Raw genomic sequence first — 25,589 nt, forward strand, 5'->3', positions numbered from 1 at the left:
AATGGCAAAAGTGAGAGTTGTGGGGTCTGTGGAACCGGTGCGTGATGTTCTTGGTCGTGCAGTTTGAGGTGCCGATGTGTGAAATGTTTAGCCACGGGTTTGAGGAGTCAGCATGTGGTGTTGTACGGGCCATAGGTTCCGAGACATCGTTGCCTGATGGGCTTGATCACAGGTCCGAGGAATCGGCACTCGATGGGCGTCGTTACAGGGCATGAGTAGTCGGCGCACTATGTGCTTCGTCGCAGGGTGTGAGAACTATGCGCTTGATGCGCTTGGTAGCACAGTCCGAGGTCCTGATGCGCAAAATGTTTTGTTGCGAGTCTGAGGAGTTGGTGCAAGTGCAAGATGTGCTTGTGGGTCCGAGACGTCTGGTAATGAAAGGATCGTTTGGGCTTCTGCGGTGTCTGTGATGCTCTGTGTAATTTGCTGATTTAGCTTTTCTTTTTTTGCCATAAGAGACTTGCACTCATGACTGCTAAACTAATGCGCAGTAGCTTGCCGATCCGTGATAACTGAACGAGTGTGAACGCAGTACTGTGTTGCGCCCATTTTGACATAGTCGTGGAGAGGCCCCGAGGCACAATGAGCAGACGATGCCCCTGCAGAGCAAGCGCCTGACCAGCAGTGAAGTGTGCTAACACCACGTGGCGGACGTGGTCGGTCTTGAGACCTCAGAACCATGAGAGTTTCATGCCGGAGGGTACTGGAGGGCTAGTGTCTATGGGAGCTGCAGGCAGGGTAGTTCAGCCAGCATGGGAATGATGGCTAGCAGATAAATTTGCCTAAACTTGGTCCTTCTGGTTTTAAAATTGCTTCGCGACTTAAAAAAGTCTTCCTTTCCAGTTTAGTACTCCATTATAAAGAATGAAATAAACATAATAAAATTTATAACCGCAGAATTTGAATGCAGGACTTCTAGCACTGAAGCCCGATATTGAAACCATTATGCCAAGGGTGATGCATCGACAAACAGCATGAACCCCCTTAAGAATTTTTCGGGCAAGCCAGTTGGATGAAACACTCAGTGCATTTTGATTTGGCCACCTCAACAGGGAGGATCACTGCAATTAGTAGTGATTATGCGTGTTGTATAGATTGCTTTGAAATTTTGTAGGCCAATGAAGGCAGATAAAGCGTAATAAGCGAAACCACAAGCAGAAAGCTCAAACCATAATTTTATGAATGATTGCAATGCCAGAGTTCCCTCTACTAGCAACTTTCAAACATTTTTGCTTTGTGTGCTTGTCTCTGGAGATCACTGAAGGTGGAGAAATCTGACGAGATCTAGATGGCGGCATTTGGCTGTGCCATTGCGGAGGTGGCGAGGCTTGAAGCATTTTTTTTTCGATTTTCGGACAAATTTTTGCCAGCTTGGCTGACGCAAATTTTTAGACCACTTCTACATGGTTTTCATTGAAGATATTTCAGAATCAAATGGAGAAAGTGTTATAGAAACTTAAAGTGTCATTTTCAAAAAATCTACTTGGCCATTTTTTTTCAGTGCGAAAGCCATGTCCCCCCTTATGTCTTGCATTTCTACTGGGGACCACTAATTCTAATGATATTGATTGCATGACCAATGTCCCCGGACAAGATGTAACTAAATCTCTCGATGCTTGCTAGGACTGCAAATGTTGTATACATACTATTGTAAAACACTGTTGTGTATAGAGACCTTGGTTTGAATATGTTGCGCAGTCTCTGGTAAAAGAGACCTCCAACCATACAGCATAGCCAGACGTTTTCAACCCATTAGTCTTCCCTTTGCTGGTATACGGTTTTTATAATTGGTTATTAACTTTCAGACACACACAGCTTGCACACACACAGCTTGCTTCAAGCTGAAATCATGTGCTTCATCTTCATTATGAATGCTTTCCAATGAGACAGCTTAAGCACGGTTTACATTAGCAGGCATTCTGTTTGGTTTTATTAGGAATGGGTAGCACGCTTGCTTGCAGACCTGAGGTATCTTTGCATTCCCTTTTGCAGCCATTAAGTTTTATGTGTGATGCAGAATGTGTTGTTTATGCATGGGGGTAGCTGTGACATTTGTGTTCTGCTTTGCTGGTCTCACTGCAGTGCTGCTTTTGTCTTACGCTCAGTACTAGTCTACAGGTCTGTGAAATTGGCCTGCAACTCATGGTGTTTTCTATTTGGATTTTGGTGGCTTCTTTTTCTGTAGCACCAGGAGAAGAATGGGTGGGGCTGGAATTGCAAAGTGTGTGTGTCTGCCTGTCTGCAGGAGGCGCTGCCGCACGACCAGAAGCGCACTGCCCTCGCCAATGTGCCAACCTTTCTCGAGGTCATGGGGCACTCCTACTTCTTTGGCGGGTTCCTCGTTGGCCCACAGGTCAGTAATAAGGTATTCTTTCAAATGGCAAAATTACTATAACAGGAAAACAAGGCCATACTTCTTCTCTTTTTAAAAATTTTGTTCCAGAACCTCAGCACCACTGCCAGTGTTGCGTCATAGATTTCAATGCATTTTCTTATATTTTGGCAGTAATAGCGTAGTAAATGTTAATAAAAATTACGAACTTCATTTTTGACTCTTTTAACCATTTCAATGTTAATGACATTTCCATGTTTGTGTTGTAGTACGCACCTTTTGTCAGATAGACACCATCATGTCACCATGTGTCATTTGTGCTTGAAACTTTTTTGGCAGCTGCAGCAGCATATGCAATGCTCTGTCTCGGCTTGGTTTCTCCATGGCAGTGTGTTTCTGTTTTGCACATAAAACCGTTGTGCCATCTGTCGGGTGCTGTTCTAGTAAAGGGTGGTATGGAATATGCAGCATAGCATTGCCACTCCCTGCTTAGGGGTGGGTGATTTCAATTGTGCTAAAGGTACGTGGGCTCTTCAGACACAATTTTCTCTTAAACTAAGTCTTTTTCTTGGCATGATATAAGTGCTGCAAGGTTTCTGTAATTGTATTTTCAGGGTGTCTACCAAATGGGAACACTGGGAATTCTCAAGGATTTTGAGTAGTCTGGAAAAACTCAGGGAAAACTCATGAAATTTGTGCCTCTATCAGGGAAAATTAGCTGTAAATTTGTTGAAAGGGAACGAAAGTTGTGGAATGCTGGCTCGAGTAACAGACAGCAATCGTAATGAATCGTCTTTGACGGCCTTTCGTCGGCTGGAGGAGTTGCCAGTGTACAGTCAACGACCGACTTTCCGGATGCCCGATAATTCGGATGGTTTCGCGGCACCACCACATACCCCTAACAATCACTGTATCAGAACATCTGAAATTTCACAAGCAACAACGCTTCGCCGTCCGATTTTCCAGAGTTTTTGCTGTGACCGCAGGTCCAAAACGGCATTAATCAAAGCCACGACCACTGCCATTTTGATTACCTCGCCACCTCGAACTGGCGCTCTCGCACGTAGATCCGCTGGAAGCCGTAGCCACCACTGCGGCAACGCTAGGCTAACTGCTTAGACGTTTTTAAGCTTCTTGCCGTTGGGCACCGTGTTCTTCATTGAAAGAATTCGCTGCTGTCAGCAATGGCATTGAGTCTGCCTTTGTGGCCCTCGCGATTGGATTCGAAGCTCGGAAAGCACTGTGCGTGACATAACGCCGGTTCCCGAAAGTCAGCTTCGCCTCTCTACAGAAATGTTACTTGGTGAGGCATACACAAAAGTATTGTGGCGAAGCATAACAAGCGTGGGTAGGGGCAATTGCCACGGGACACAGTATGTATTCCTTAATATCACATGTGCACCCTGTATCTCCTGTCACAGTACGAGTGCCAATATGCCTGATGAGTGTACCGACAAGCCTTCAGAGCTTTTTTTGAATGTGCCTGTGGCAGTGTGAGCCCTAAGACAGTAAAAGACATGCATTGATTTTTTCCTACTGGCCGAATTTTTGGACGTTTTCGTGGCCCCTAGGGACCAAGAAGGTGCTTCAAATGGTCCGTATGGCGAAGGTGCAGCGTAAAGCGGACGAGAACAGAAAGGACCTATGCATTGAAGAATGAACAGGAAAGGAAGCCTGCTGCAGCCACTTTGAAGGAGCTTGAGCTCAAAAAACAAAGTTTTGGTTGACGCTGAAATGCAGGTGTCCCTCATACAAACCAAAATAAACTCTTTAAAGCAGTGAAGCACAACACTGAGGCATCGTACGCGGGCTGAGAGTATGTCAGGACAGTTGAGGTTGACTTATGAGCTGTTGCGAGAAAATCTCAATTATGACAAAGTTTGGGCCTCATACCACTGAGCTTCCTATCAGCTGATAGAAATAGCTCATATTCGAAAATACTTGCTTCTGTATGCATCTCCTTTTTATTTGTATTTGAGAATGTCCGACTTGATTTGCAATTATTCTTGAAGACATTTTATTTGCTGTGCCATTTACTAACCCCTCCCTTCTATTCTCTTTTTGAATAACATAAACACATAGACATTCCTTAGTATTCAAATTAAGTAGGTCTCTTTTAAAATTTTTCACGTGCTTACTAGAGAGTGACAGCATCAGGCGACATCGTTTCCCGTCTTGACATAAAACATAGTTCTGCATCGCTCAGGAAAATTTGCAAAGGCACTCAGGAAAAACCTGGAAAACTCAGGGAATTTAGAAATTTCAACTTGTTAAACACTGTTGCAAAGCCGCACAGCCTATAAGCACTGTGAACATTCTCTGTGCTCTACGACGACTGCTACGGTGGTTTAGGCTTCTTGCCTCTAGCAAGGTGGAGCCACGGCTACTCCAGAAGTTCAAGTATATAACCTCCTTGGTATCTGCGAGCTGGATGAAGCAGCCAGAGACCTGCACGATAAGTCTGTTTTCGGGTTAGAACACTGTTATGGTTTGAAAACAGTGTATGTGTATTTTTACCTCAGAGATAAGTTATCTAAAGCATTTTTGAAATTGTCAACTTCTTACTTTTCAATTTTTGCTGTTTTGAGAAAGCTCCCATAAAATTTACCCTGCTTAATAGATGCACCCCCAACCTTGCTTTGACCTTTTGGGGAAAAAAGTGTGTTAATTATGGAAGTATATACGATATAATGAAAACAGAGAGTTCCTGGCACCTGTAAAATTAATTCAAGAAATTCATATTGACAAACACAACAAAGAAATTTTGGCATTTCGGCTGGAGAAGACAAATTAGTTGTGTTTTGCACTGTAGAGTTCTTCAAATATACACTCACCGTATGCCATTATCCAATGATGAAAGCCAACACATAGATGAACCCTACCATCAGCACATGTTCTGAAACTAGTCTAGCTTTTTCTTAGTGAAGGCTATGCAAGGGGTATTAGGTTATCTTTTCTGCCTCAACTGACTTGCATGTGAACTGATCTCGATGTCTGTATTACTGAATTGGGGCATTCATCAAATAGTGGTGAGTAACCACATGCGACTACAGTCGAACCCACTTATAACAATATTCAAATGCCACAAAAATTCCATTGTTACAACCGATAATTGTTATAACTGGGTTGCATGAAAAAATTGAAAATAGGGGGATGGCGTAGCTGTTCCGAGAAAACTATAATGGCCGGGAGGCCAGGTCTCCTCCCTACCACTTTTCTCCATGCGGCTTCCGATCATGTTGGCTCATTTAACTGTTTAACTCTGCTTTCTCCACGTTCCAATTGCATGTTGTTAACAAGACATGGCTGTTGGCCTTCAAGAATGGCACTGCTATAACAACTGCAGAGAGGGGTCACAGGCGGCTAGTGACATACGAGCTCCGCTGAGGCATCGCTTTGGTGGCCCCAAAAGGCGCCTTTTAAATAATGTGGGAAGGCTGCCACGACAGCATCGCAGCTTGAGAAATCCAGAAGAAATGCTGGGATGTGATTGCCACAAGCATCTCGATGCATACTCCCCTCTGGCTTGCACAAGAAAACCGCATGTCCATCAGCCTTGCTTGCTTTATGCGAAGCTTGCCGACATCCTTCTCCAAGGCATCCAGGTGCTCCACATAGGTAAGCAGAAGGTCCCTCGCGAAAACAAGCCCAGTTGGACAGAATCATCTACAGGACCTACCGCAGGAACAATGTTCAGGCAGCCTGCCCTACCATGTCAGCGCTGCCATCGGGGTTGCCACTGTCGCTGTCTGATGCAAGCATGTTCACGACGATTGCCTCATCTGTTAGAAGCACTTCGTTTCCAAATCTATAGCTGTGCACTTTTTTTTCACTGGCAACGTTGTGCATTGCTGATGATCAGCGGGCAAATCAGCCATCTTCCGTTTCAGCGTCGATTCAAACGAAGCTGAGAAACAACGTGGCCAGGAACAACTTCAATGCAACGAACAAAGACAAGCACGAGTGACTTGATTCATTAGCATAATTGCGCAGGATGAGGGCCATAGAATAAAGAACCAATTGAGAGGGCCCAGCGAGCAATCTGGGGGCAGATCAGGTAGCGCAGTTGGCATGGTCCATTTGTGTTTGGGACGGCGGCGTGGCACAGAGCTATGGGTGCAGGTGTTCAGAGGGGGAGAAGGGCGATGGGAGAGATCCGCTCGAGGCTGGCATACATATTTCATGGAAAGAAGTGCACGGCAGCAGTTAGGGCGGCCGGCGATCATGCAACAGCTCGCATCTCACTTTTTGTTTATTTTCAAGGATTTTGCATTCCATAGCTTTCGGCATGGACACATAGCAGCCAGACTTCGTTATAACCGATAATGTGCCATGGGAACATTGTAGTAAGCGGGTTATTTTCCCATAGAAAACATGCAAAAGTTGATGATGCAGCAGCTTTTCGTTGTTATAACCGATAGTATTGTTAAAACTGGTGTCGTAAGTGGGTTCGATTGTGAGAGCCACCCTTCCTGTGTGTTACATCAGGGTGTCTACCAACCCGGAAAACCGGGAGTTCTCAGGGAATTTGAATATTCTGGAAATAGTCAGGGAAAACGCAGGGAATTGCGGTTACATCAGGGAAAATTAGCTGTAATTCTATTGAAAGGGAATGAAAGTCGCGGTAATGCTGGCTCGCGTAACAAAGAGGGATCGTAACGAATAGGTCTTTTGACACCGTGTCGTCGGCTGGAGGAGTTACCAGTGTACAGTCAACGACCGACTTTCTGGAGGCCTGATAATTCGGACGGCTTCGCGGCACCACCGCGTACTCCATAGTGTCAATGTATAAGAATGTCTGAAATTTTGGATGCAAGAACCCTACCATCTGATTTTCCGGACTTCTTGCTGTGACCGCAGCTTTCAAAGCCACCATTGCTGCCATTTTGATTACCTCGCCGCTGCGGTAAACGCTAGGCCTGGCTGCTTCAACATTCGCTGTTAAGCTTCTTGCCATTTGGCGCCGTGTTTTTCATTGAAAGAATGCATCGCTATTAGCAATGGCACCGACTCTGTCTTTGTGGTCCTCATGATTGGCTTCGAAGCTCGGAAAGCCCGGCACGTTACATAATGCTGGTTCCTGAAAGTCAGCTTCGCCTTAATACAGAAATGTTACACAATGAAACATACATTAAAGTCTTGCAGTGAAACATAACAAGCGTGGGTAGGGCCAATTGTCACGCGACACAGTATCTATTCCTTAACTATACGCGCATCCACCCGCCATCTCCCGTCAGAGTACGAGCGCCGATATGCCTAATAAGTGCACAGATAGGCCTTTTCGGATGTGCCTGTGGCGATTTGAGCCCTTAACTGTAGTAAAATACATGCATTCATTTCTTCGAACTGCCTGATTTTGCTAACATTTTCGCGGACCCTAGGGAGTCCAAGAATGTGGACGTTGACTGTACAACTGACGAAGAGAATGCTTCAAATGGTCCACGGGGCAGACGCGTGGTGAAAGGAGGACGAGAACAGAAAAAACCTAGGCGTTGAGGAATGAACGAGAAAGGAAGCATGATGCTACTTCTTTCAAGGAGCTTGAGCTCAAAAAACGAAGTGTTGGCTGATGCCGAGATGCAGGTGTCCCTCATCCAAACCAAAATAAACTCTTTAATGCAGTGAAATGCAACATTGAGGCACTGTGCGTGAGCTGAGACTATGTCAGGACAGTTGAGGTTGACGCACCAGCTGTTGAGAGAGCATCTCACTTGTGACAAAGGTCGGGCCTCAATGCACTTGCTATCAATTGATAAAAATATCTCATATTCGAAAATATTTGTATCTGTATGCGTCTCCTTTTTATTCGTATTTGAGAATGTTTGACTCGATTTGCAATTAGTTTTATCATTTTTTTTCACATATTTTTCTCGCTGTGCATTTTACTAACCCCTCCCTTCTGATTTCTTTTTGAATAAAATAAATGCTACTCCTTACTATTCAAACTGGAATAAGTTTTTTTTTAAATTTTTAGCATGCTTACTAGAGTGACAGCATCGGGCAACTAGGTGTCAGCCCCCGCAGTGGCGTCTGCGTCAGCAGGCGTTTGGTGTGTTGCGACACCACGTACCCGAGCACACGAGGGTTGGACCCTCCCACGTGTAGCCATGCGCGGCTTAGCCATGCCTGGGGAAAGGGGGATCCTGGGGGTTGAGCCGATGCTGGGTGCTTGGACCTTTAAGGCCCCCCGCGGAGGCAACACACCTCTTTGGCCTCTGCTTCGCATAGACGGCACCTCCAGACTGGACTGGACCCACCTGGAGGAAATCGGCAGTTGCCTTTTCCTGTCTCTCTCTTCCTACAACCTTCGCCTTTCCCTTACTTTCCACCTTTCCTTTCTCCTTCTCTCTTCTATTTACTTCCTTCTCCTTGGCGGCAAGGGTTAACCTGGTGTATGTATCCAACCTTGGGTATTTTATATTGGGTTATAGTGGCTCCGTACAGCTGGCGTCTGCGTTTCCTCCCGGACTCGTGGCATCCCCTTGTTGGGCTCTGTGGTGGGCGGCTGGCGTAGCTGCCGAAATTAAATTATTCTGCATGACTAAGATGTCATTCCTCCCCCCCCCCCCTTTCCGATCGTCCTCTTTCAAAAAGAGGACGATAAAAAGAGGACGCACCGAAGAAACTTTTCAGCTATTCAGCCAGCGCAAAGAAACTTCCCCCGCTTTCATGTGATACACAGTCAAGATCCCGAAAAGACAGAACCATCTCGCCTTTCATCGTAGCTAAATGCCTTACCGACACACTGGGTGCTGGCTACAAAGTGACGAAAATCAGCAGTGGCGACCTTCTTCTTGAGGTCCGCGACACTCAACAGCATGGCAAACTCTCTAGTCTCCTAGCATTCCGTAATGTGGCAATCACCGTTACTCCCCACCGATCATTGAACACGTGCAAAGGAGTAATCTCTGATGAAGATCTATTGAGCCTAAGCGAGGAAGAGCTGCTGGAGGGCTGGAAAGAACACAATGTTATCCAAGTTCAAAGAATAAAGATCAAGCGAGACAACCAAGATATTCCTACTAAGCATCTCATCCTTACCTTTGCATCGAGTGTGCTACCAGAAACCCTAGAGAAGGGATATACAGCAGCCAGCGCTGCTGCGCCGTCCCTGAAAGAGGGCCCATCGACCTCTGGGTTGGTGGCCTCCAAGGTCCTGCTTTTTGAGGCAAGGCCTACGCTGAAAACTCCCCGCTCGCGTGAGCGGAAGTCCAGCGGCTCCCAAGAGTCGATGGACACAACCCCGAGCCAGAAAGCGCATCTAGCGCCTCGGGAGCGGCGCGAGTCTCGCGACCGCTCCAAGAAAGACAAAACTCATACCATAATCACGGGGCCTGAAAAGGCTCCGTAAGTCATTTCTCTAACTTGACTCCTCTTGACACACAGCATAAAAACACGAACAATATGGCTACACAAATAATACACTGGAACGTTAGAGGTCTTATCCACAACCTCGATGACATTAAAGAACTCTTACACAAACATAACCCAAAGGTGCTATGTGTTCAGGAGACACATCTTAAATGCACACAAACAAACTTTCTTTGTCAGTACGCCATCTACCGTAAAGACCGCAACGAGGCGAATACCTCGTCTGGTGGTGTAGCAATAGTTGTAGACAAGTCCGTAGCTTGTCACCAGGTCGCCCTTCAGATGCCCCTTGAGGCAGTGTCAATTTGGGCAATTCTTTTTAATAAATTGATCACTGTATGTTGCTTATACATACCCCCTAATTTTCATCTGGAAAAAAAGTGATCTTTATAACCTAATTGACCAGCTTTCGGACCCTTAAATACTCGCAGGCGATTTTAATGCCCACAACACCGTGTGGGGAGACTCGTGATGTGACGCGAGAGGTCGTTTCATTGAAAATTTTCTTGTGAACTCCGGCGCATGCCTCTTCAACAAGAAGGAGCCAACTTATTATAATATTCATAATAATTCATATTCATCAATAGACCTGTCTATTGGCTCGGCTTCAATTTTCCCGGACTTGCAATGGCATGTAATAAAAAGTCCCTATGGAAGTGACCACTTCCCTGTAATATTAAATTCAATGCCTCAATATGAATGCCCCCTACATACACCCCGGTGGAAACTAGCCTCCGCCGAATGGAACGATTTTAAGGAAGCAACTTACTTATCACGGGATCTTATCACTGATTTTAACATAGACAATGCAGTAGCATATTTTACTTGTTTTATAATCGACGCAGCTGAAAAGTTCATTCCCCAAACACAAGCTCTCTTGTAAAATACGGTACCCTGGTGGAATGAACAGTGCAGACTGGCACGAAAGAAACAAAAAGCGTGGGGTTTGCTGCGTCGCTCCTCGACTGCAGAAAACCTCATAGAATTTAAACTCGCAAAGTCATAAGGAAGGCGCACACGGAGACAGGCAAGGAGGGCTAGCTGGGAAAAGTTTCTCTCGGCCATCACTTCCTACACCCAAGAGTCCAAAGTGTGGAATGGTGTACGAAAGATAAAGGGGCAACAAATCCACCCTCTGCCCTTAGTGCACGACCAAGGGACTACCTTGGAGGACCAGGCGAACGCTCTGGGCGAACACTTCGAACATGTATCAAGCTCCACACATTACACAAAATCATTCCTCAAATATAAACACTTAGCTGAACTTAAGACACTTGATCGTAAATGCCGTCCGGATGAACCGTATAACCGTCCTTTTAACATTTCCGAGCTTAAAGCTGCATTGAGCACATGTAGAAGCTCTGCATCGGGAGCTGATAGAATCATCTATGACATGATTAAGAACTTACACGAAGACACAAAAATGACACTTCTGGCACTTTTCAACTCTATCTGGGCTGCTGGATGCCTCCCATCCTCATGGAAGGAAGCTATTGTTATTCCCGTCTTGAAGCTGGGGCAAAGATCCTTCCTTGGCGGCAAGTTATCGCCTGGTAGCTCTTACAAGTTGTCTTTGTAAGCTATTCGAAAAAATGATTAATCTAATACATTTCCTTGAACTGAACAATATGCTTGATCCCTGTCAGTGTGGCTTCAGAGAAGGGCGGTCCACGACTGATCATCTTGTACGAATTGAAGCAAATATCCGCGATGCATTTGTGCATAAACAGTTCTTCTTATCGATATTCCTCGATATGGAGAAGGCGTACGACACGACGTGGCGATACGGGATCTTGCGAGACTTGTCGGGGATGGGCATCCGTGGAAATATGCTAAACATAATAGAAAGCTATCTGTCCAAACGTACCTTCCGCGTGAAAATCGGCAATGTATTGTCGCGACCTTTTATACAAGAAAATGGTGTACCTCAAGGAGGTGTGCTTAGCTGCACACTCTTTATCGTGAAAATGAACACCCTTCATGCTTCATTATTGCCAGCCATTTTTTATTCTGTTTACGTAGATGATATACAAATAGGTTTCAAATCCTGCAACCTTGCAGTGTGTGAGAGGCAAGTACAACAGGGCTTGAACAAAGTATCTAAATGGGCAGATGAAAACGGATTTAAAGTGAACCCGAACAAAAGTTCTTGTGTGCTTTTCACAAGAAAGAGAGGCCTCGTTGCAGATCCCAATATCGAAATGTATGACCAGCAAATCCCTGTGAACAAAGAGCACAAGTTCTTAAGTATCATACTTGACTCTAACATTTATTCCACACATAAAGTATCTCAAGGTGAGATGCTTAAAAACAATGAACTTACTGAAAATTTTATTCCATACAACATGGGGCAGCGACAGAAAATGTTTGATGAATCTTCACAAAAGCCTCATTCGATCACAATTGGACTGCGGTGCTGTGATTTATCATTCTGCAGCCCCGAGCGCGCTAAAGATGCTAGATCCAGTTCACCATTTAGGAATTCGACTGATCACTGGCGCTTTCAGAACAAGTCCCATTGAAAGTTTGTATGCCGAATCAAATGAGTGGTCACTCAATCTCCAGAGAACATACATCAGCCAAACATATTTCCTGAAAGTCCACTCTAATCCTGACCATCCGTGTTTTAATACCCTTAACGATATGACATATGATACACTCTTTCGTAATCGTTCCTCTGTAAGACAGCCCTTCTCACTTCACGTGAGGGAGCTTAATGTCGAAATGGATGTCCCAATCCTCGAATATCGCCTAATGCCTCCAGCTAAGCTGCTACCTCCTTGGGAGTGGCAGATGATGCAATGTGATACATCTTTCATGCAAGTTACAAAACACGCTCCAGAGATTGAAATCCAAATGCATTTCCGGGAACTCCAATACAAACACTCCTGCACGGAATTCTACACAGACGCATCGAAGTCATGCGAGGGGGTGTCCTATGCAGCTGTCGGCCCATCCTTCTCGGAATCCGATGTACTGCATCCGGAAACAAGCATCTTTACGGCTGAGGCCTACGCACTACTGTCGGCTGTAAAGCATATAAGGAAAACAAAACTCAAAATATCTCCCTAAACGCTGTGAAGGCTTTGATGTCATTTTGTAAGCACAAAAATCCAGTAATCAATGAACTATATTCCGTCCTATGTAAAGCATGTATATATAACCAGCATGTCATCATATGCTGAGTGCCGGGTCATAGGGGCATCGAAGGTAACGTTCTGGCGGACCAGATGGCCACATCAATTGCATCGTATTCATCCTACTGTTGCAGTCCCTGTCACAGATCTGAGGCCCTTCTTGCGCAGGAAACTGCGAAACTACTGGCAATGCTTGTGGAACAGGGAAACAAACAATAAGCTGCACGTAATAAAGCCACAATTAGGGTTCTGGCCTTCTGCAATAAAATCAGGCCGGACAGATGTCCTATTCTGTCGTCTTAGAATAGGACACACATTTGGCACCCATAACTTTTTACTCACCGGAAATGACCCTCCAACCTGTGGCAGATGCGGGGAGAGGCTGACCGTGCTCCACGTCCTCCTGGAGTGTCGGAAAGCCGAATCTGAGAGAAGGAGACATTTTTCCTTAGCATACCGTCAACACATTCCTCTTCATCCTGTAATGTTTCTCGGTCCAGAACCGCTTTTTAATACAAACAGTGTCCTAGGTTTCCTCAGAGATGTTGTCCTACACGTTATTAGTCCCATACATTCGTAGCGCTTCCTCTCTTGAGAGGATGCCACTGTGAGAGTCATACTGTATAGCACATGCCTCCAGGCCTTTGTGTTTCAAGGGCTCTGGCGAGGCAGTAGTGCTCCAGGTAATTTTACCATCTCACATATCTTTTTTAATGCATCATTCTCTCACGATGGATTTTATTGCTCATAGAACATGTCACTATCATCGACATAATCTTATAACAGATAGCTTTTATGCACTCTAGAGCGACTATATTTAAGGCCCCTTTACAGCCACGTCACATCAACCTCATTGAACTCATATCTACATTGCAAATTCATCAACACTGGCTTGGTGCTCTTTGGCCATACCTGGCCCTTGCGCCAATAAAAACCAAACATTCATTCATTCAACTAGGTGTCAGCCTGTCTTGATGTAAAACAAAGTTTTGTATCACTCACGGGACTTTGCAAAGGCACTCAGGGAAAACCTGGAAAACTCAGGGAATATGGAAATGTCAACTTGGTAGACACCCTGCAATTGTAATTATGCTCCCTCAGCTCATGAAGCATAGCATTGTTTACCATTTTTATTTACCAATGTTTTGATAAATCACTGAAAAAATCCTGCTAGCACAATACCATCATTTTGTGCTGGAGGGACTTTTGGCAGTGAATGGGGTGCTTGACCAAAACAGGCTATACACTGCCAGTGTTGTTTTCTGAAAACTTATTAAAAGGATTTTTCAGAGCAGGGCGGAAGGCTCAGATCAGCAACCTCGGCAAAGGGTCATCCCATACCTGCACAAAATTGTGCAACATGCAGAGGTTGTTCTTTGAGCACCAAACAAATTAGGTAGGCTGTGCAGGAAGACTTGGCCTGAGTCGCCAACAAAAAGGGATTGCTGTAAAAAGGAGCAAGTGTATGGAATGTATGGAAGATGTGGCTCCACTCTCACATGAGGCAAGCACCATTAGGCCTATGTGTGAACGACAGGTATTGGGAGAGTACTGCAGTGTAACACGCGCTTGCAAAGGATGGTTTTCCCTCCACCCTGCTGGCGCTGAGCCGTGCTCCCGCATGGGTTGCAGAAAATAGCGCTAGCCTTTTCTCCTTCCCCTCAAGAACCACTTCTTTTCTCTTTCTCCAGTGTGTGATTTGTTCCAGTTTGTACAGGCATTGTGATTATGTCACACGTGAGTAGTCGAACCAGAAAACCTAGACTGTTGAGCTCAGAATTACGCTCTGTGGCAGCCCTGTTCAGGCTACTGCAAGGGAAGCAGTTTCTGGTAAGAACTTTAGTCTGCATACTAATTTTGCTTACAGGTGGACATGTTCCAAAAGTACCTATTTCTGTCTCAAATGTATTATATTGTGTGCAGTTGACATTTTGGTTCATAAAGCAGTTCATTATGAGGCAAGGAATGTGGTTTTCACATTGCTGGCATGACAGTGGCTTGGCAATAACTACGTTATGAAGCTTTGATCTGTCCACACTTCATTTTTGGACTCACTGGTGGAGTGCTCGGAATCCTTGTGAACATTCACCACTTGCTACTTTGCTGCCCCGATGTAGCTTCTGCAATGGCAGGCTGACTGACTCTATTGTGATAATGTGCAGTTCCCCATGAAGCGGTACCTGGACTTCACCCAAGGCCACTTCTTCCATGGAAAAGCTGTCAAGCCCCCCTGGTAAGCAGACAGCTGCACATGGTTCAGCTCTTTCTGGTCCAACGATTAGTGAAGGAAAAGTAATGCTTTTCAAGAAATATCCAACATGGAGAGAAACAAACACCGAGACTAAGCTCAGGGACTCGTGTGCAAAGTTGATGCTGCAGACAAATGTGTTTCTCCCTAATGTGCTTGCATCAGGGTAAGATATGGAGTTTGCTCCCTTGGGTTGCACAAAGCTGAACCTAAATTATATTGTGGTTGTAATTGTGAATTCCAGAGAACACCTTCATTTGTTGGCGCACTTGGTGGGCTACAGTAGAATCTCATTGATGTAGTGTGATCTTGTACAATTTCCCGGTGACAATGTTTGCTACGTCGAACACTGTAGATGGCCCATTACTGTTGCACTTCTTTCTGACTGGTTATTGTGTACTTGGAAAATGCAATGTTCTGGCACCAGTGTTCAGTGCATTGCCAAACTGCAATCATACACTTGTTTCCGGCTGTTACAGCCCAAGTGAACAAGAGGCAGGAGGCATGCACTAGCTTTGTTTCCGACAAGTCCACAATAGGTGTAAAGCTTATTGGGTAAAATAAAAAACAGCATCTCTGCGGGAATCGATGACCTGTGTGTTGTACCCATATGTTGCATCTCTTGTATCTCTACCACTAAGGCATATATTTCATTGAATGCTTGAAACTGGAATCTTTCCCTCTGCTCTTAAGCTTGCCTGAATATGCCCAATGCACAAGTGCGGGGCCATTAGTGACGTATGTAATTACAAGCCAATCTCAGTGTTGCCTATGCTATCTAAAGTCTTTGAAAATGTTAACACGCGTCTCACGAATTTTATAACTAAACACCACGTAACAAATGACGCACAGTATGGCTTTCAGAAAAATAAAACAACTGACCTAGCGTTATTACATGTTAAAGATAAAATAATGAATGACATTGAAAATAAGCTTTACTCCGTTAGTCTCTTCATTGATCTTATGAAAGCATTCAATTGTGTTAACCGTGACATTTTATTTAACCTTATCAGGGTTGATTTTTTTCGCCATATGCGACCGCCCAGAGTCAATTTTTTTGTATTGCAGATTCCAATTCTTCGGAGGGGTCTATTTCGAAAAAAAATTTACCGTAATAGTTCTAGGGTGACCACAAAGTGGAGAAAAAAATATTTTGTGTTGGTATATATGTACTCTTTATTCATGAATAGCAACAATAAAAAAAGGAAATAAACCTATAATAATAAAAGATTTGATGCATTGAAGGCTTAGAAGTTCAAGGCTTAGAATATGCGCATACGAGAATATTTCGCAAGTCTTGAATGTTCCTGCTCTTACACTAATATTTACGTCCATAGCGTATTTGAACTGTGTAGGTGAGCCCACTCAAGAAAGCTGTGTGGTTGTGTGCCCCTCAAAAAAGCAAAACGTGTGACAAACTTCCACTAATCTTCATCTTATCTCCGTCCAGAGGCAATGAGATATTGCAAGTATCCCAAGAAAAAAAAAAAAAAGGAAACGCTTGCACGGCGGCATCTTTCCTGTGCTCACTCCTATGGGCAGAAAACAAGCGAGAAATAGGCGGCCAACCTTTGAGTGATTAGTAAGAAGATAGCTATCAGTTTTTTAAGTGCAAGAAGCCGAAACTGCCCGTGGAACAAAACCCAAACTGCCGCCCGCCCGTGCACGCGCCAATGCGCGAGTGGTACTATATAGATGCATCGGAGCAAATTAGCTATAAAACAAACCATGCAACGAAAACCGAGAGAGGGAGGTGCGAGAAAAAAATTCCTTGTATTCCCTGATAGTGGCAGTACAAGACAGAAAAGGTAAAGTTAGGAAATTGGTGCGCTTTTTAAATGTACAGACGGTACCGTAAATATACAGCATCGACCATTTTGGACTTGTTCACGGCACCGTATATTTACGTTATTGACCCTGAAAAGGTTAAAGTTCATGAATATTGCATTCAGGGCATTTTTCTGATACCTCTGTAAAGCATGCAAGTTAAGTGCACTTATGGAGAGTGCATTTCAGAACCTTGAGTGACACTTTAAGCAACGCAGTGCTAAACAATAAAACAGAGCGCACTCACACTAAAAAAAAAATGGCGACAGACTAAAATAATTTTTTTGAAGATGCAAATTAAAATTAAAAAGAACTTCTAAAAGTTCAACAAAAAACAAAAGTATCTTTATCATAAGAGTGTTACAAGTCGAGACCGGCCAAGACAAATGCCTGGCCAAAACAGACCAAGGTGGTGGCATGTGACGAGGTGGCATTTAATCCTGGTAGAACAGAATATCAGCGAGTTCTGTTCTGATTATTTTGTTAAAAGCCGTTTGACAGCTAGAATGAACTTCTGTGTCCTCTTTTATGCATTACATTTTGTATTGATGAAACCGCTGGCGGCGAGGCTACGCACTTGACCAGCAAAGTGCATTCCGTGAACGTACTCCGACTTGAGTGCACTCTTCTGTGAGTACACTCTGCTTGCGACGTTTAGATTTGGGAAAGTGCACTTAAAGCTGAGTGCACTTTCCATAAGTGCACTTAACTTACCTGCTTGACAGGGGTATTAGATCTTTAAAAAAATTATCTTTCTCACAGGAAACAGTGTATAAAAATTGGTGATGTTATTTCCCCAACTGCTACGATAAAACAAGGAGTGCCTCAGGGGTTGAGTCTAGGGCCCTTGTTTTTATACTTTAAGTAAACAGTATATTTCATATTGCCACGAGCTCTAGCAACAAAGTGCAGAAGGAGTGGGAATGACAAAGAAGACGGAGGGTGGAGGAAGAGAACGATGGCGTTCGGCAGGCTACCTTTTGACCGCTCCCTTGATCTGCCTTGCATTTTTAAGTAAACGGTTCGCGCGTAACATTTGGTGGAAGTGCTGGGCAACTCCCACTACCGACAATGAAGCTGTCTGTACAAGACCTTCGTAGAAGCCGCTGCCTTGCCGGACTTTTGCCCCCGGCCACCAGCATGCCTCGAAACGAAGATGCTTCCAGTACTGCATCGGCAGGACCAGCCCCAATTCAGCACTGCCGCGAGCCACGTACGTTCTCTGCAAAGGCTGGGGAAGATGTTGACGAGTGGCCCACCCATTATGAGCGGGTAAGCCAGTACAATCACTGGAATGCTTCCTCCCAACTGAGGAACGTTGTTTGCTTTTTGACCGACACGGCCATGGTTTGGTATGACAATCATGCGGACGCACCAACTACCTGGGCCTGTTTCGTTGAGGAGATCAAGATGTGTTTTGGCTGTTTGGATGCTAAGAAGAAACGAACGCAATTAACGTTAGCTCAGAGGGCTCAGGTCTCCGGAGAGACATGCTGCACCACATTCATCGAGAAAGTTCTGAAACTGTGCAAGACCGTAAACATATAGAGCTGCGCTCAGATTTCACATTGGGGAGTACTGTAATCGTTGGTGAATTTTTTGAGGCACTGGGCAACACCCCCACCTCGGCCAGTGTGACTCTCATTTATCGAAACACTATAACCAGGGGATATAAATTATACCTCTTAAATTTAGTCATTCAACCATGTCTCGGTGACAGTGATTTAGGATGAATGATAGGGTGAAATTAAATAAATTCTGCTACTTTATTTATGAGGCTACATGTGTTCGTGTTCAACAATGTTCGACAGAGATCGCTGAAGGAAGGTGAGTCTGTCTTGGAGGAAGCTCTGGGATAAAAAATTTTGATAATCACAATTTGGCCAACATCATACAAATAATGCGTTCCATCAATGATGAGTTGATTGTGCTGCAAAGTGATTTTTTGTGCATCATTTCTCAGTTCAACTGAGCACTGCCACAGTTCACTAGAATTGAAAAATCATGCTTGACATTTGTTCCCTATAACTTTTGTACATTGCTCAGTATTCCAAGCTTTGTTTGAAAATTGCGCAACTTAAACATGACAGGGATATGCCTATCGTTCCTGCGCATTCCAAGCCTGTGGCAATGTTCAGTATTGTTGCTTCGGCAGCAAGGTTTGTTAGTATGAAGTCAGATACTGTTGACAGCAATTGATCAGGCGATTTGTTTGGTGCCTGTTGTAAGCCATGTATCACATTGTTCTGCCGTTAATTATTTTCTAGGTTTTTGCACTGGAGCGCTTGAACAACCCTGTCAGATTAGCCACCCTTTGCTCTAAGTCATGCATGTGCTGAAAATCGGAAGATTTCAGTACATTTGATTCTAGCTTGCTTTGTCGCTCCTGGGGAGGTATTCTGTAAGAGTCCACCTAGTGGACATGTCCATTTCATCTGCTGTTAAAGTGCTGATTGGCTGGGCTGGGCTGCACGCCCGCAGCAGCGAGGTGCTATAGCCAATCAGCATTTCAGCAGCAGATGAAATGGACATGTCCACTAGGTGGACTTTTACAGAATACCTCTCCTGAAATTACGTGTCATTCATGGTGAGCTATGGAATCTCTTAGCTATTACATGCATGACCACTGAGCAGAACCAAAAGCATTTGCTCACAGTCAGGGCCAGGATTGCTCTCTACATCGGCCAAGAGCAAAAGCTGAGTTAACGCTCGAGACTAGATGCAACACTTCGAAAACTCTCTGGAGACGGGGGGGGGGGGGGGGGCAGCAGCAATAGAAAGCGCTCATCACTTCTGCAGCACTTATATCTATACGAGTGTGCTACCTGCAAGAAGAACCTGTGGCAGTCATAATCCATGCCACTGCCGGGGGCACTGAAGTGGTTGAAGTAGTTTGGCAAGACACAGAAGACCAGGACTCGAGAAGAACACAAACGACAGGACCGGCGCCAGGACTTCTTGAGTCCTGGTCTTCTGCGCCTTGCCAAACTACTTCAAGCATGAACCAACTAGCCCAAGCAAGAGTTTTACTTGAGCACTGAAGTGGAATGGGGGCAACAACGTTTTTGTATGTGTAACTTTCTATGATGATGCTGTCTGCCAGCGAGGGCACTGTGTGGTATCCATCATGTTCCCGTGGTAGGCCGCAGCATTGCACGTAGTACAACAGCAGAAAAGTTTGCAAAACTGGCGTGAGCCAACCACTTTGCACTGAAGGAATATGTTCCAGAAGGTAGGTGGTCACTGCGGCAATCTGCAAGAAGAGGTAAAAGAAGCTTTGGTGGTCCAGGCCACTGTTGGACCCACTCACTGCATATCATGAATATGACACTGTATATTGTGCCATATTTGTTTTGCTTTGTTGGTTACAAGAATAGTTATGTGTCTGAATTTCAGGATGTTTACATTCAGTGCCGTGTGACTAAGTGGCAGCCACCTGAATGTGCGAAAATTTATGCTAAATTAAAGTTTGCCTTCTGCTTAAGCTGTAGCTTGGCCAGGGAACTTATATTTTTAGTATGATCCAAGAAGACATGGGGTTTGTACTGGTGGCTGTTTGCCTTAATAGTGCAAGGGTGACAACAACATCGGAAAAAATGGCAGGACAAGCAATTATTCAAACAAAAGTTTATACCCGACCAAAGGCACTTTTTTAACCATTGTCACAAAAACATATAAGTAAAATCAAATCATGTCGTGTATGTGTGCAAACACTTCAAACTTCAAAGCATTACCATCGCATTGCTGTGCCCTCAGAATGCGAAAATTCGGGTTCACTGTTTAGTAGGGTTATTGATGAGTGGCTAACACGTGCTGGGGCATTTCTTTTTTTTTAAATGTAGAAAGTATCAACTATTTCTCCAGTTAGCCTCTCTCGGTGTTTGAATACAACTGCTTGAATGCCCTGCAATAGTGGTCCACATGAAGAGCAAGGTTCATGAATTCACTCACTGTAAGGCTTTCATACAAACTCTGCTGTGTGTGCAGCATTGTGCCGGCGCTGTCTCGGCTGGCCTTGGGCATGTGCTGCCTGCTGTTCAGCCTGATTGGCTCTGGGCACCTGGACGAGAAGTTCATGCTCTCAGATGAGTTTGTGGTGAGTGTGTGACGCAGTGCCCTCTGGTGGTGAATTTGAATGATTACACCATTGATTAGGCAGATGCCCATAGTTTATGCCTGGTCTGCACAACACTGTCGGCTGCATTTGAATGTGGTACTGGTAGGACTCCTGAAACATGAAGTACCTTTTTGCTTGCTAAGCGACCTCAATTTCTTACTTCTTGGTATCATGCTGCCTGACCAAATGAGCTCTTGTTGAACTGTTGACGATGTATACTGTAGGCCTTTCAGGTGCAAAATATGATGGACTGTTGATAAATATGGTCAAATTTACACATTGTTCGAATGCACCAGCTAAAGACTGCAAGAAAAAGTATAGTAGGATGTTCCTTTGGACATTTTCTAGTCATTCATTATATTTAGGGTGTAATTAAATATCTTCATGGTTATATTGTGCTCAGTGTTACACAGACAATATTAAGGAAGAACAGGACGTTGACGGACTTGCGCTACGTCCGTCAACGTCCTGTTCTTCCTTAATATCGTCTGTGTAAAACTGAGCGCAATATAACCATGAACGTTCACCAACTAGCCCCCTTCATTGCTTTACTAAATTAAATATTTATTGTGTATTCAATCATATTACATTCTTGCATAAAAGGAATATAATGACCGGCTTGAGGTACCTGCATGAGTTAATTAATGGCTACGAGCATTACAAGAAAGCAAAAATATTCTTTCACTGTTGCTGCCAGAACAGCTGGACGTCCTGTCAAATACACAATGCTGTCATTAGCATTGCGTTTGTGTGCAGTATATTGAAATTAATTAGAAATACATTGAGTACGCAGAGAGTTCAATTCACATACGAACTGGCACAAACAAATTGCATGCACAAATGTGCCTAACGGATAGCACTGAATCAGTGCATTCTACTAACCTTGTGGAACTAAAACTAAGAAGATAACAAAAGAACTTGAGAAAAAGTGAAGGACCATGCAACAAGGCCAATAGATGAAAAAGGGGCAGTATGCATTAGGGCAAGTTACTAAGGATTGCGTAGTGTGTAGAGAAGGAAGAGAATAGCCTTGTATTCAAGCATATGATGGATAGTGCAAGGCCTTGGACATAAAATAGGTTGACGATGATACTATAGGATGTTATTTTTTTAGCTGTACCAAATTTTTAAAAATTGTCAGTGGCAGATAGCACAATTCTAACTCTTGGAACTAAATTACTCAATGGGGCAGACATTACTTCCATGAGCAGTCAAATGCATACTTGACTAACAAACGTTAGGATGGATAGTTGGGCGTGTTGGTTAAGCATGATCTGAAGTGAAGGCGCTAAAATGACGGAGGACAAAGAAGAAACACACATACACACAGGGCGCCAAAGTGACTAACAAAGTTTTGCTAGATTCAGAGCGCAAACTACTGGGACACAGGCTAAGGCACAAGAAAAGACAGGACACGGCATTATTGCAACTGAAAGTTTATTCAGAAGGTTAGAGATACATAAACCTGACATGTCCTACGTAATCAAGCGTCATCAAATGGCTTAAAAGCAAAAATTTAAAAACGCGCACGCACACACAAAAAACAAAAATGACTGTTTATCGATGTTAGTTTGTCAAAAAATTTCCACGTGTTAGGTCGTATCTAGAAAAGATATTCCAGTGTCATGAAGCTCTCTAGAAGCATGACTCACACATCCTGCCCCCTTTATCTCATGAGCCTCTACATCTTCTCTTGTTTGATCTTTGTGCATTTATCTTGGTAATTGCAGTCTCTTACGTGCATTGCAAGATGTGTGTGCACAATTCCTTTTGTGGAATTGGAATGCTCTTTCAGTCTAGTGTTAAGATGTCAGCCAGTTTGGCCCACATATGTTTTTCCACACGAGGAAGGCACCGAATACACCACTGAAGTTGAGCATGAAATGAAATTGCTTCCGTGATTGACACTGCAACCAGACCAATTGCCTACGTCTGCAGTGTGGCTGCCCGATCTTTCACTGCACCTGTGCACGGCGGGACAAATGGTGGCAGGCTGAGAGCCAAGTAGCGCTGTGTCCTGTCTTTTCATGTGCCTTAGTTTGGGTCCCAGTAGTTAGAGCTCTGAATTTATCCATGCTTCCTTGCGAAAACACCCGTGTACTTAGATTTAGGTGCACATTAAAGAACCCCAGGTGGTTGAAATTTCCGGAGTCCTCCACTACGGCATGCCTCATAATCAGAAAATGGTTTTGGCACGTTAAACCCCATAATTTAATTTTTTTTAATCCGTGCTTCCATACCAACTTGCCCATTTTTCGCTTTTGATAAATATATAATTGAGCTTTTGCTAATTACTTTACATCACACATTGAAATTTACTAATTGAAGCCAGTGAATTGGCAAGGTATTCACTTGTAAGGAATTCAAAGGATAGCACCAGTTTGGGGATATGCGCCATCAAACTTGTGGTAAAAATGCGCTGTTGTGCAACCTACATTTTTAAGAAAACGCTGTTTTATGCATTGAAGCACAAGAGTATCTGGAATGCCAATGCGTTTCATCGCACACTTTGAAAATGAATATCTCAAAACCTGTGTGATTCTCATAATTAGTTCCAAGTGGATACATGTTGCGAACTTGTCAGCTGCAATTCATGGATTGCAATATGTGCCATGAAGTAATTAGTTAAAAAGGTATTTAGTGAATTTTTGTTCATTATCTGGTTATGCATTTTGATTTCTCAAAGAAGTAATGTCTGCCTCTTCAAGCACAGTGAACTCTCGTTAAGATAAACTCAGTTAAGCCGAATTCTTGCATATAACATGGGAATGTTTGTTTGGTTTTCCATACATTCAATGCAAAAAAATCTGCTTATGACAAACCGCCTCAGACATGCTCTTCGGTTAAAACGAACATTTGGAGTGACCACCACCGCTGCCGATCCTGCAGGCTGGGGTGCCTCGCGCCTGGTGGTGCGCGCATCAAGGCACCCCACTGGAGGCCTGCGGCACACATCACCCGTGGACAGCGGTGAAAACAAGAGGAGGAAACGAAAAGAGACAATGACGTTTCACTTCATGAACGTGGGGGACACGCAAGCGTATGGGTGCTGTGGTGCATACAAAGCTATCGGCCATCATCAGCGGCCTGTCAACTAACGAAAGCTATAGCACAGCTGTGGAACTTCTCAAAGAAAGATTCGGTCAGAAGTCTGATTGTTAACGACCACATGCACCATCTTCTAAACCTACGTAAAGTTTTCGTAAAGATTTCGAAGGACTTCAAAGGTTGCATGAAGAAGTGCAGACTCATGTGAGATCCCTGCATAACCTTGGCGTCAAAGAAAAAGAATATGGAGCGCTTCTGAAAACTGCTTTAATACAACATCTTCCGCAAGAAATGGTACTCCGTTATACTCAGTGCATCTTGTCTTTGACAAATACAGGCGTTACTAGTGACAGGCTAAATGAAATGTCTGTTCTTCTAGACTTCTTGAGCCTTGAAGTAAGAAGCCAGGAACAGGCCATAATGATGACTTCTGACAAGAGAGAACAAGCCTCAACTGCATAACGACAATATAATGAGCATTTCCAAGGTTCTGCATCTATGTTAACCATGAAACTGACTCCAGAGAGTTGTATACTTTGCGGAGACAAAGGTCACTCGGTGGATGTCTGCCAAACGGAAGTAACATTAGACTAGAAAAAAGAGGAACTACGCAAATTAGGATGCTGTTTCCGCTGCGCTAGACAATTTCACAAAGCTAAGGAATGCTGAAGCTGGAAGAGACTAAGCTGTGCAAAATGCAAGGAGCGACATATCACCACAATGTGCGATCCAAAATGAAAGGAGAAGAACACAGAAACACAGACGCTCGTCAACAGACTCGCTAAAGTACACAGTTCTTCTGCAGACTGCCCAAGTTTGGGCTCTGGGCACTGGAAGCAAATGCTTTCTAAGAATGTTGATTGATGGTGGCAGTCAACGCAGCTTCATCACGGAAGAATTGTCTAGGAAGCTGAAAACCACTGTGTTAGCCGAAGAGCAGCTCACCATCTCGGTATTTGGAAATGTTTCAGCACCGCGGAAATATTATCGGAGAGTACGAGTCGCGCTGCATAGCCAGTACGATTAAAACTCACTTGAAGTAGAGGCTATAGAAGTTCCCGAAATATGCAATGACTTGTCAGCATTGACAGAGACAAATGTACTTGCAGAGTTGAAAAGAAATTTGGCTGACGTTAACGCAGTTCAGGTCTCGCCTGAGCCTGGAATAAGCGTGCTTGTAGGTGCAGACTATATACTGGCAGCTTGTCAGCGGAAGAATTCATCGACTGGATGACTACTTGACCGCCATCGAAACTATAATAGGATGGACACTTCATGGAGATACCAGAAGTCCACCTAAGTTCTACTAGCCGGAAACCATAAGTAACTTCAACATATGCCTAACAAAAGCCAATGTTTCCCATCAACTGAGGTCTTTCTAGGAAGTAGAACATCTGGGATTGACTAACAAAGAGAGGCTTTCGAAAGATGACGAATACGTTTTGAAGAACTTCGTGGACTCAACTGTTAGAAACAATGGTCGTTATCAAGTTGAACTGCCATGGAGCA

The 25,589-nt window shown here is 44.2% G+C and overlaps 1 protein-coding gene across 1 annotated transcript in view; it reads left to right on the forward strand.

Moving 5' to 3' along the window:
• The window catches only part of nes (lysophosphatidylcholine acyltransferase 3 protein nessy), a 236,698-nt gene that overhangs the window by 148,145 nt on the left and 62,964 nt on the right, over nt 1–25,589 (forward strand). The window contains exons 6-8 of the mRNA XM_075686866.1: nt 2,246–2,353; nt 15,003–15,073; nt 20,903–21,011. Of these exons, the coding sequence (XP_075542981.1) occupies nt 2,246–2,353; nt 15,003–15,073; nt 20,903–21,011 (288 nt within the window). The remainder of the gene's footprint in view (nt 1–2,245; nt 2,354–15,002; nt 15,074–20,902; nt 21,012–25,589) is intronic.

This window comes from Dermacentor variabilis, chromosome 3, assembly GCF_050947875.1.
Source record: "Dermacentor variabilis isolate Ectoservices chromosome 3, ASM5094787v1, whole genome shotgun sequence".
Lineage (NCBI taxonomy): Eukaryota > Metazoa > Arthropoda > Arachnida > Ixodida > Ixodidae > Dermacentor > Dermacentor variabilis.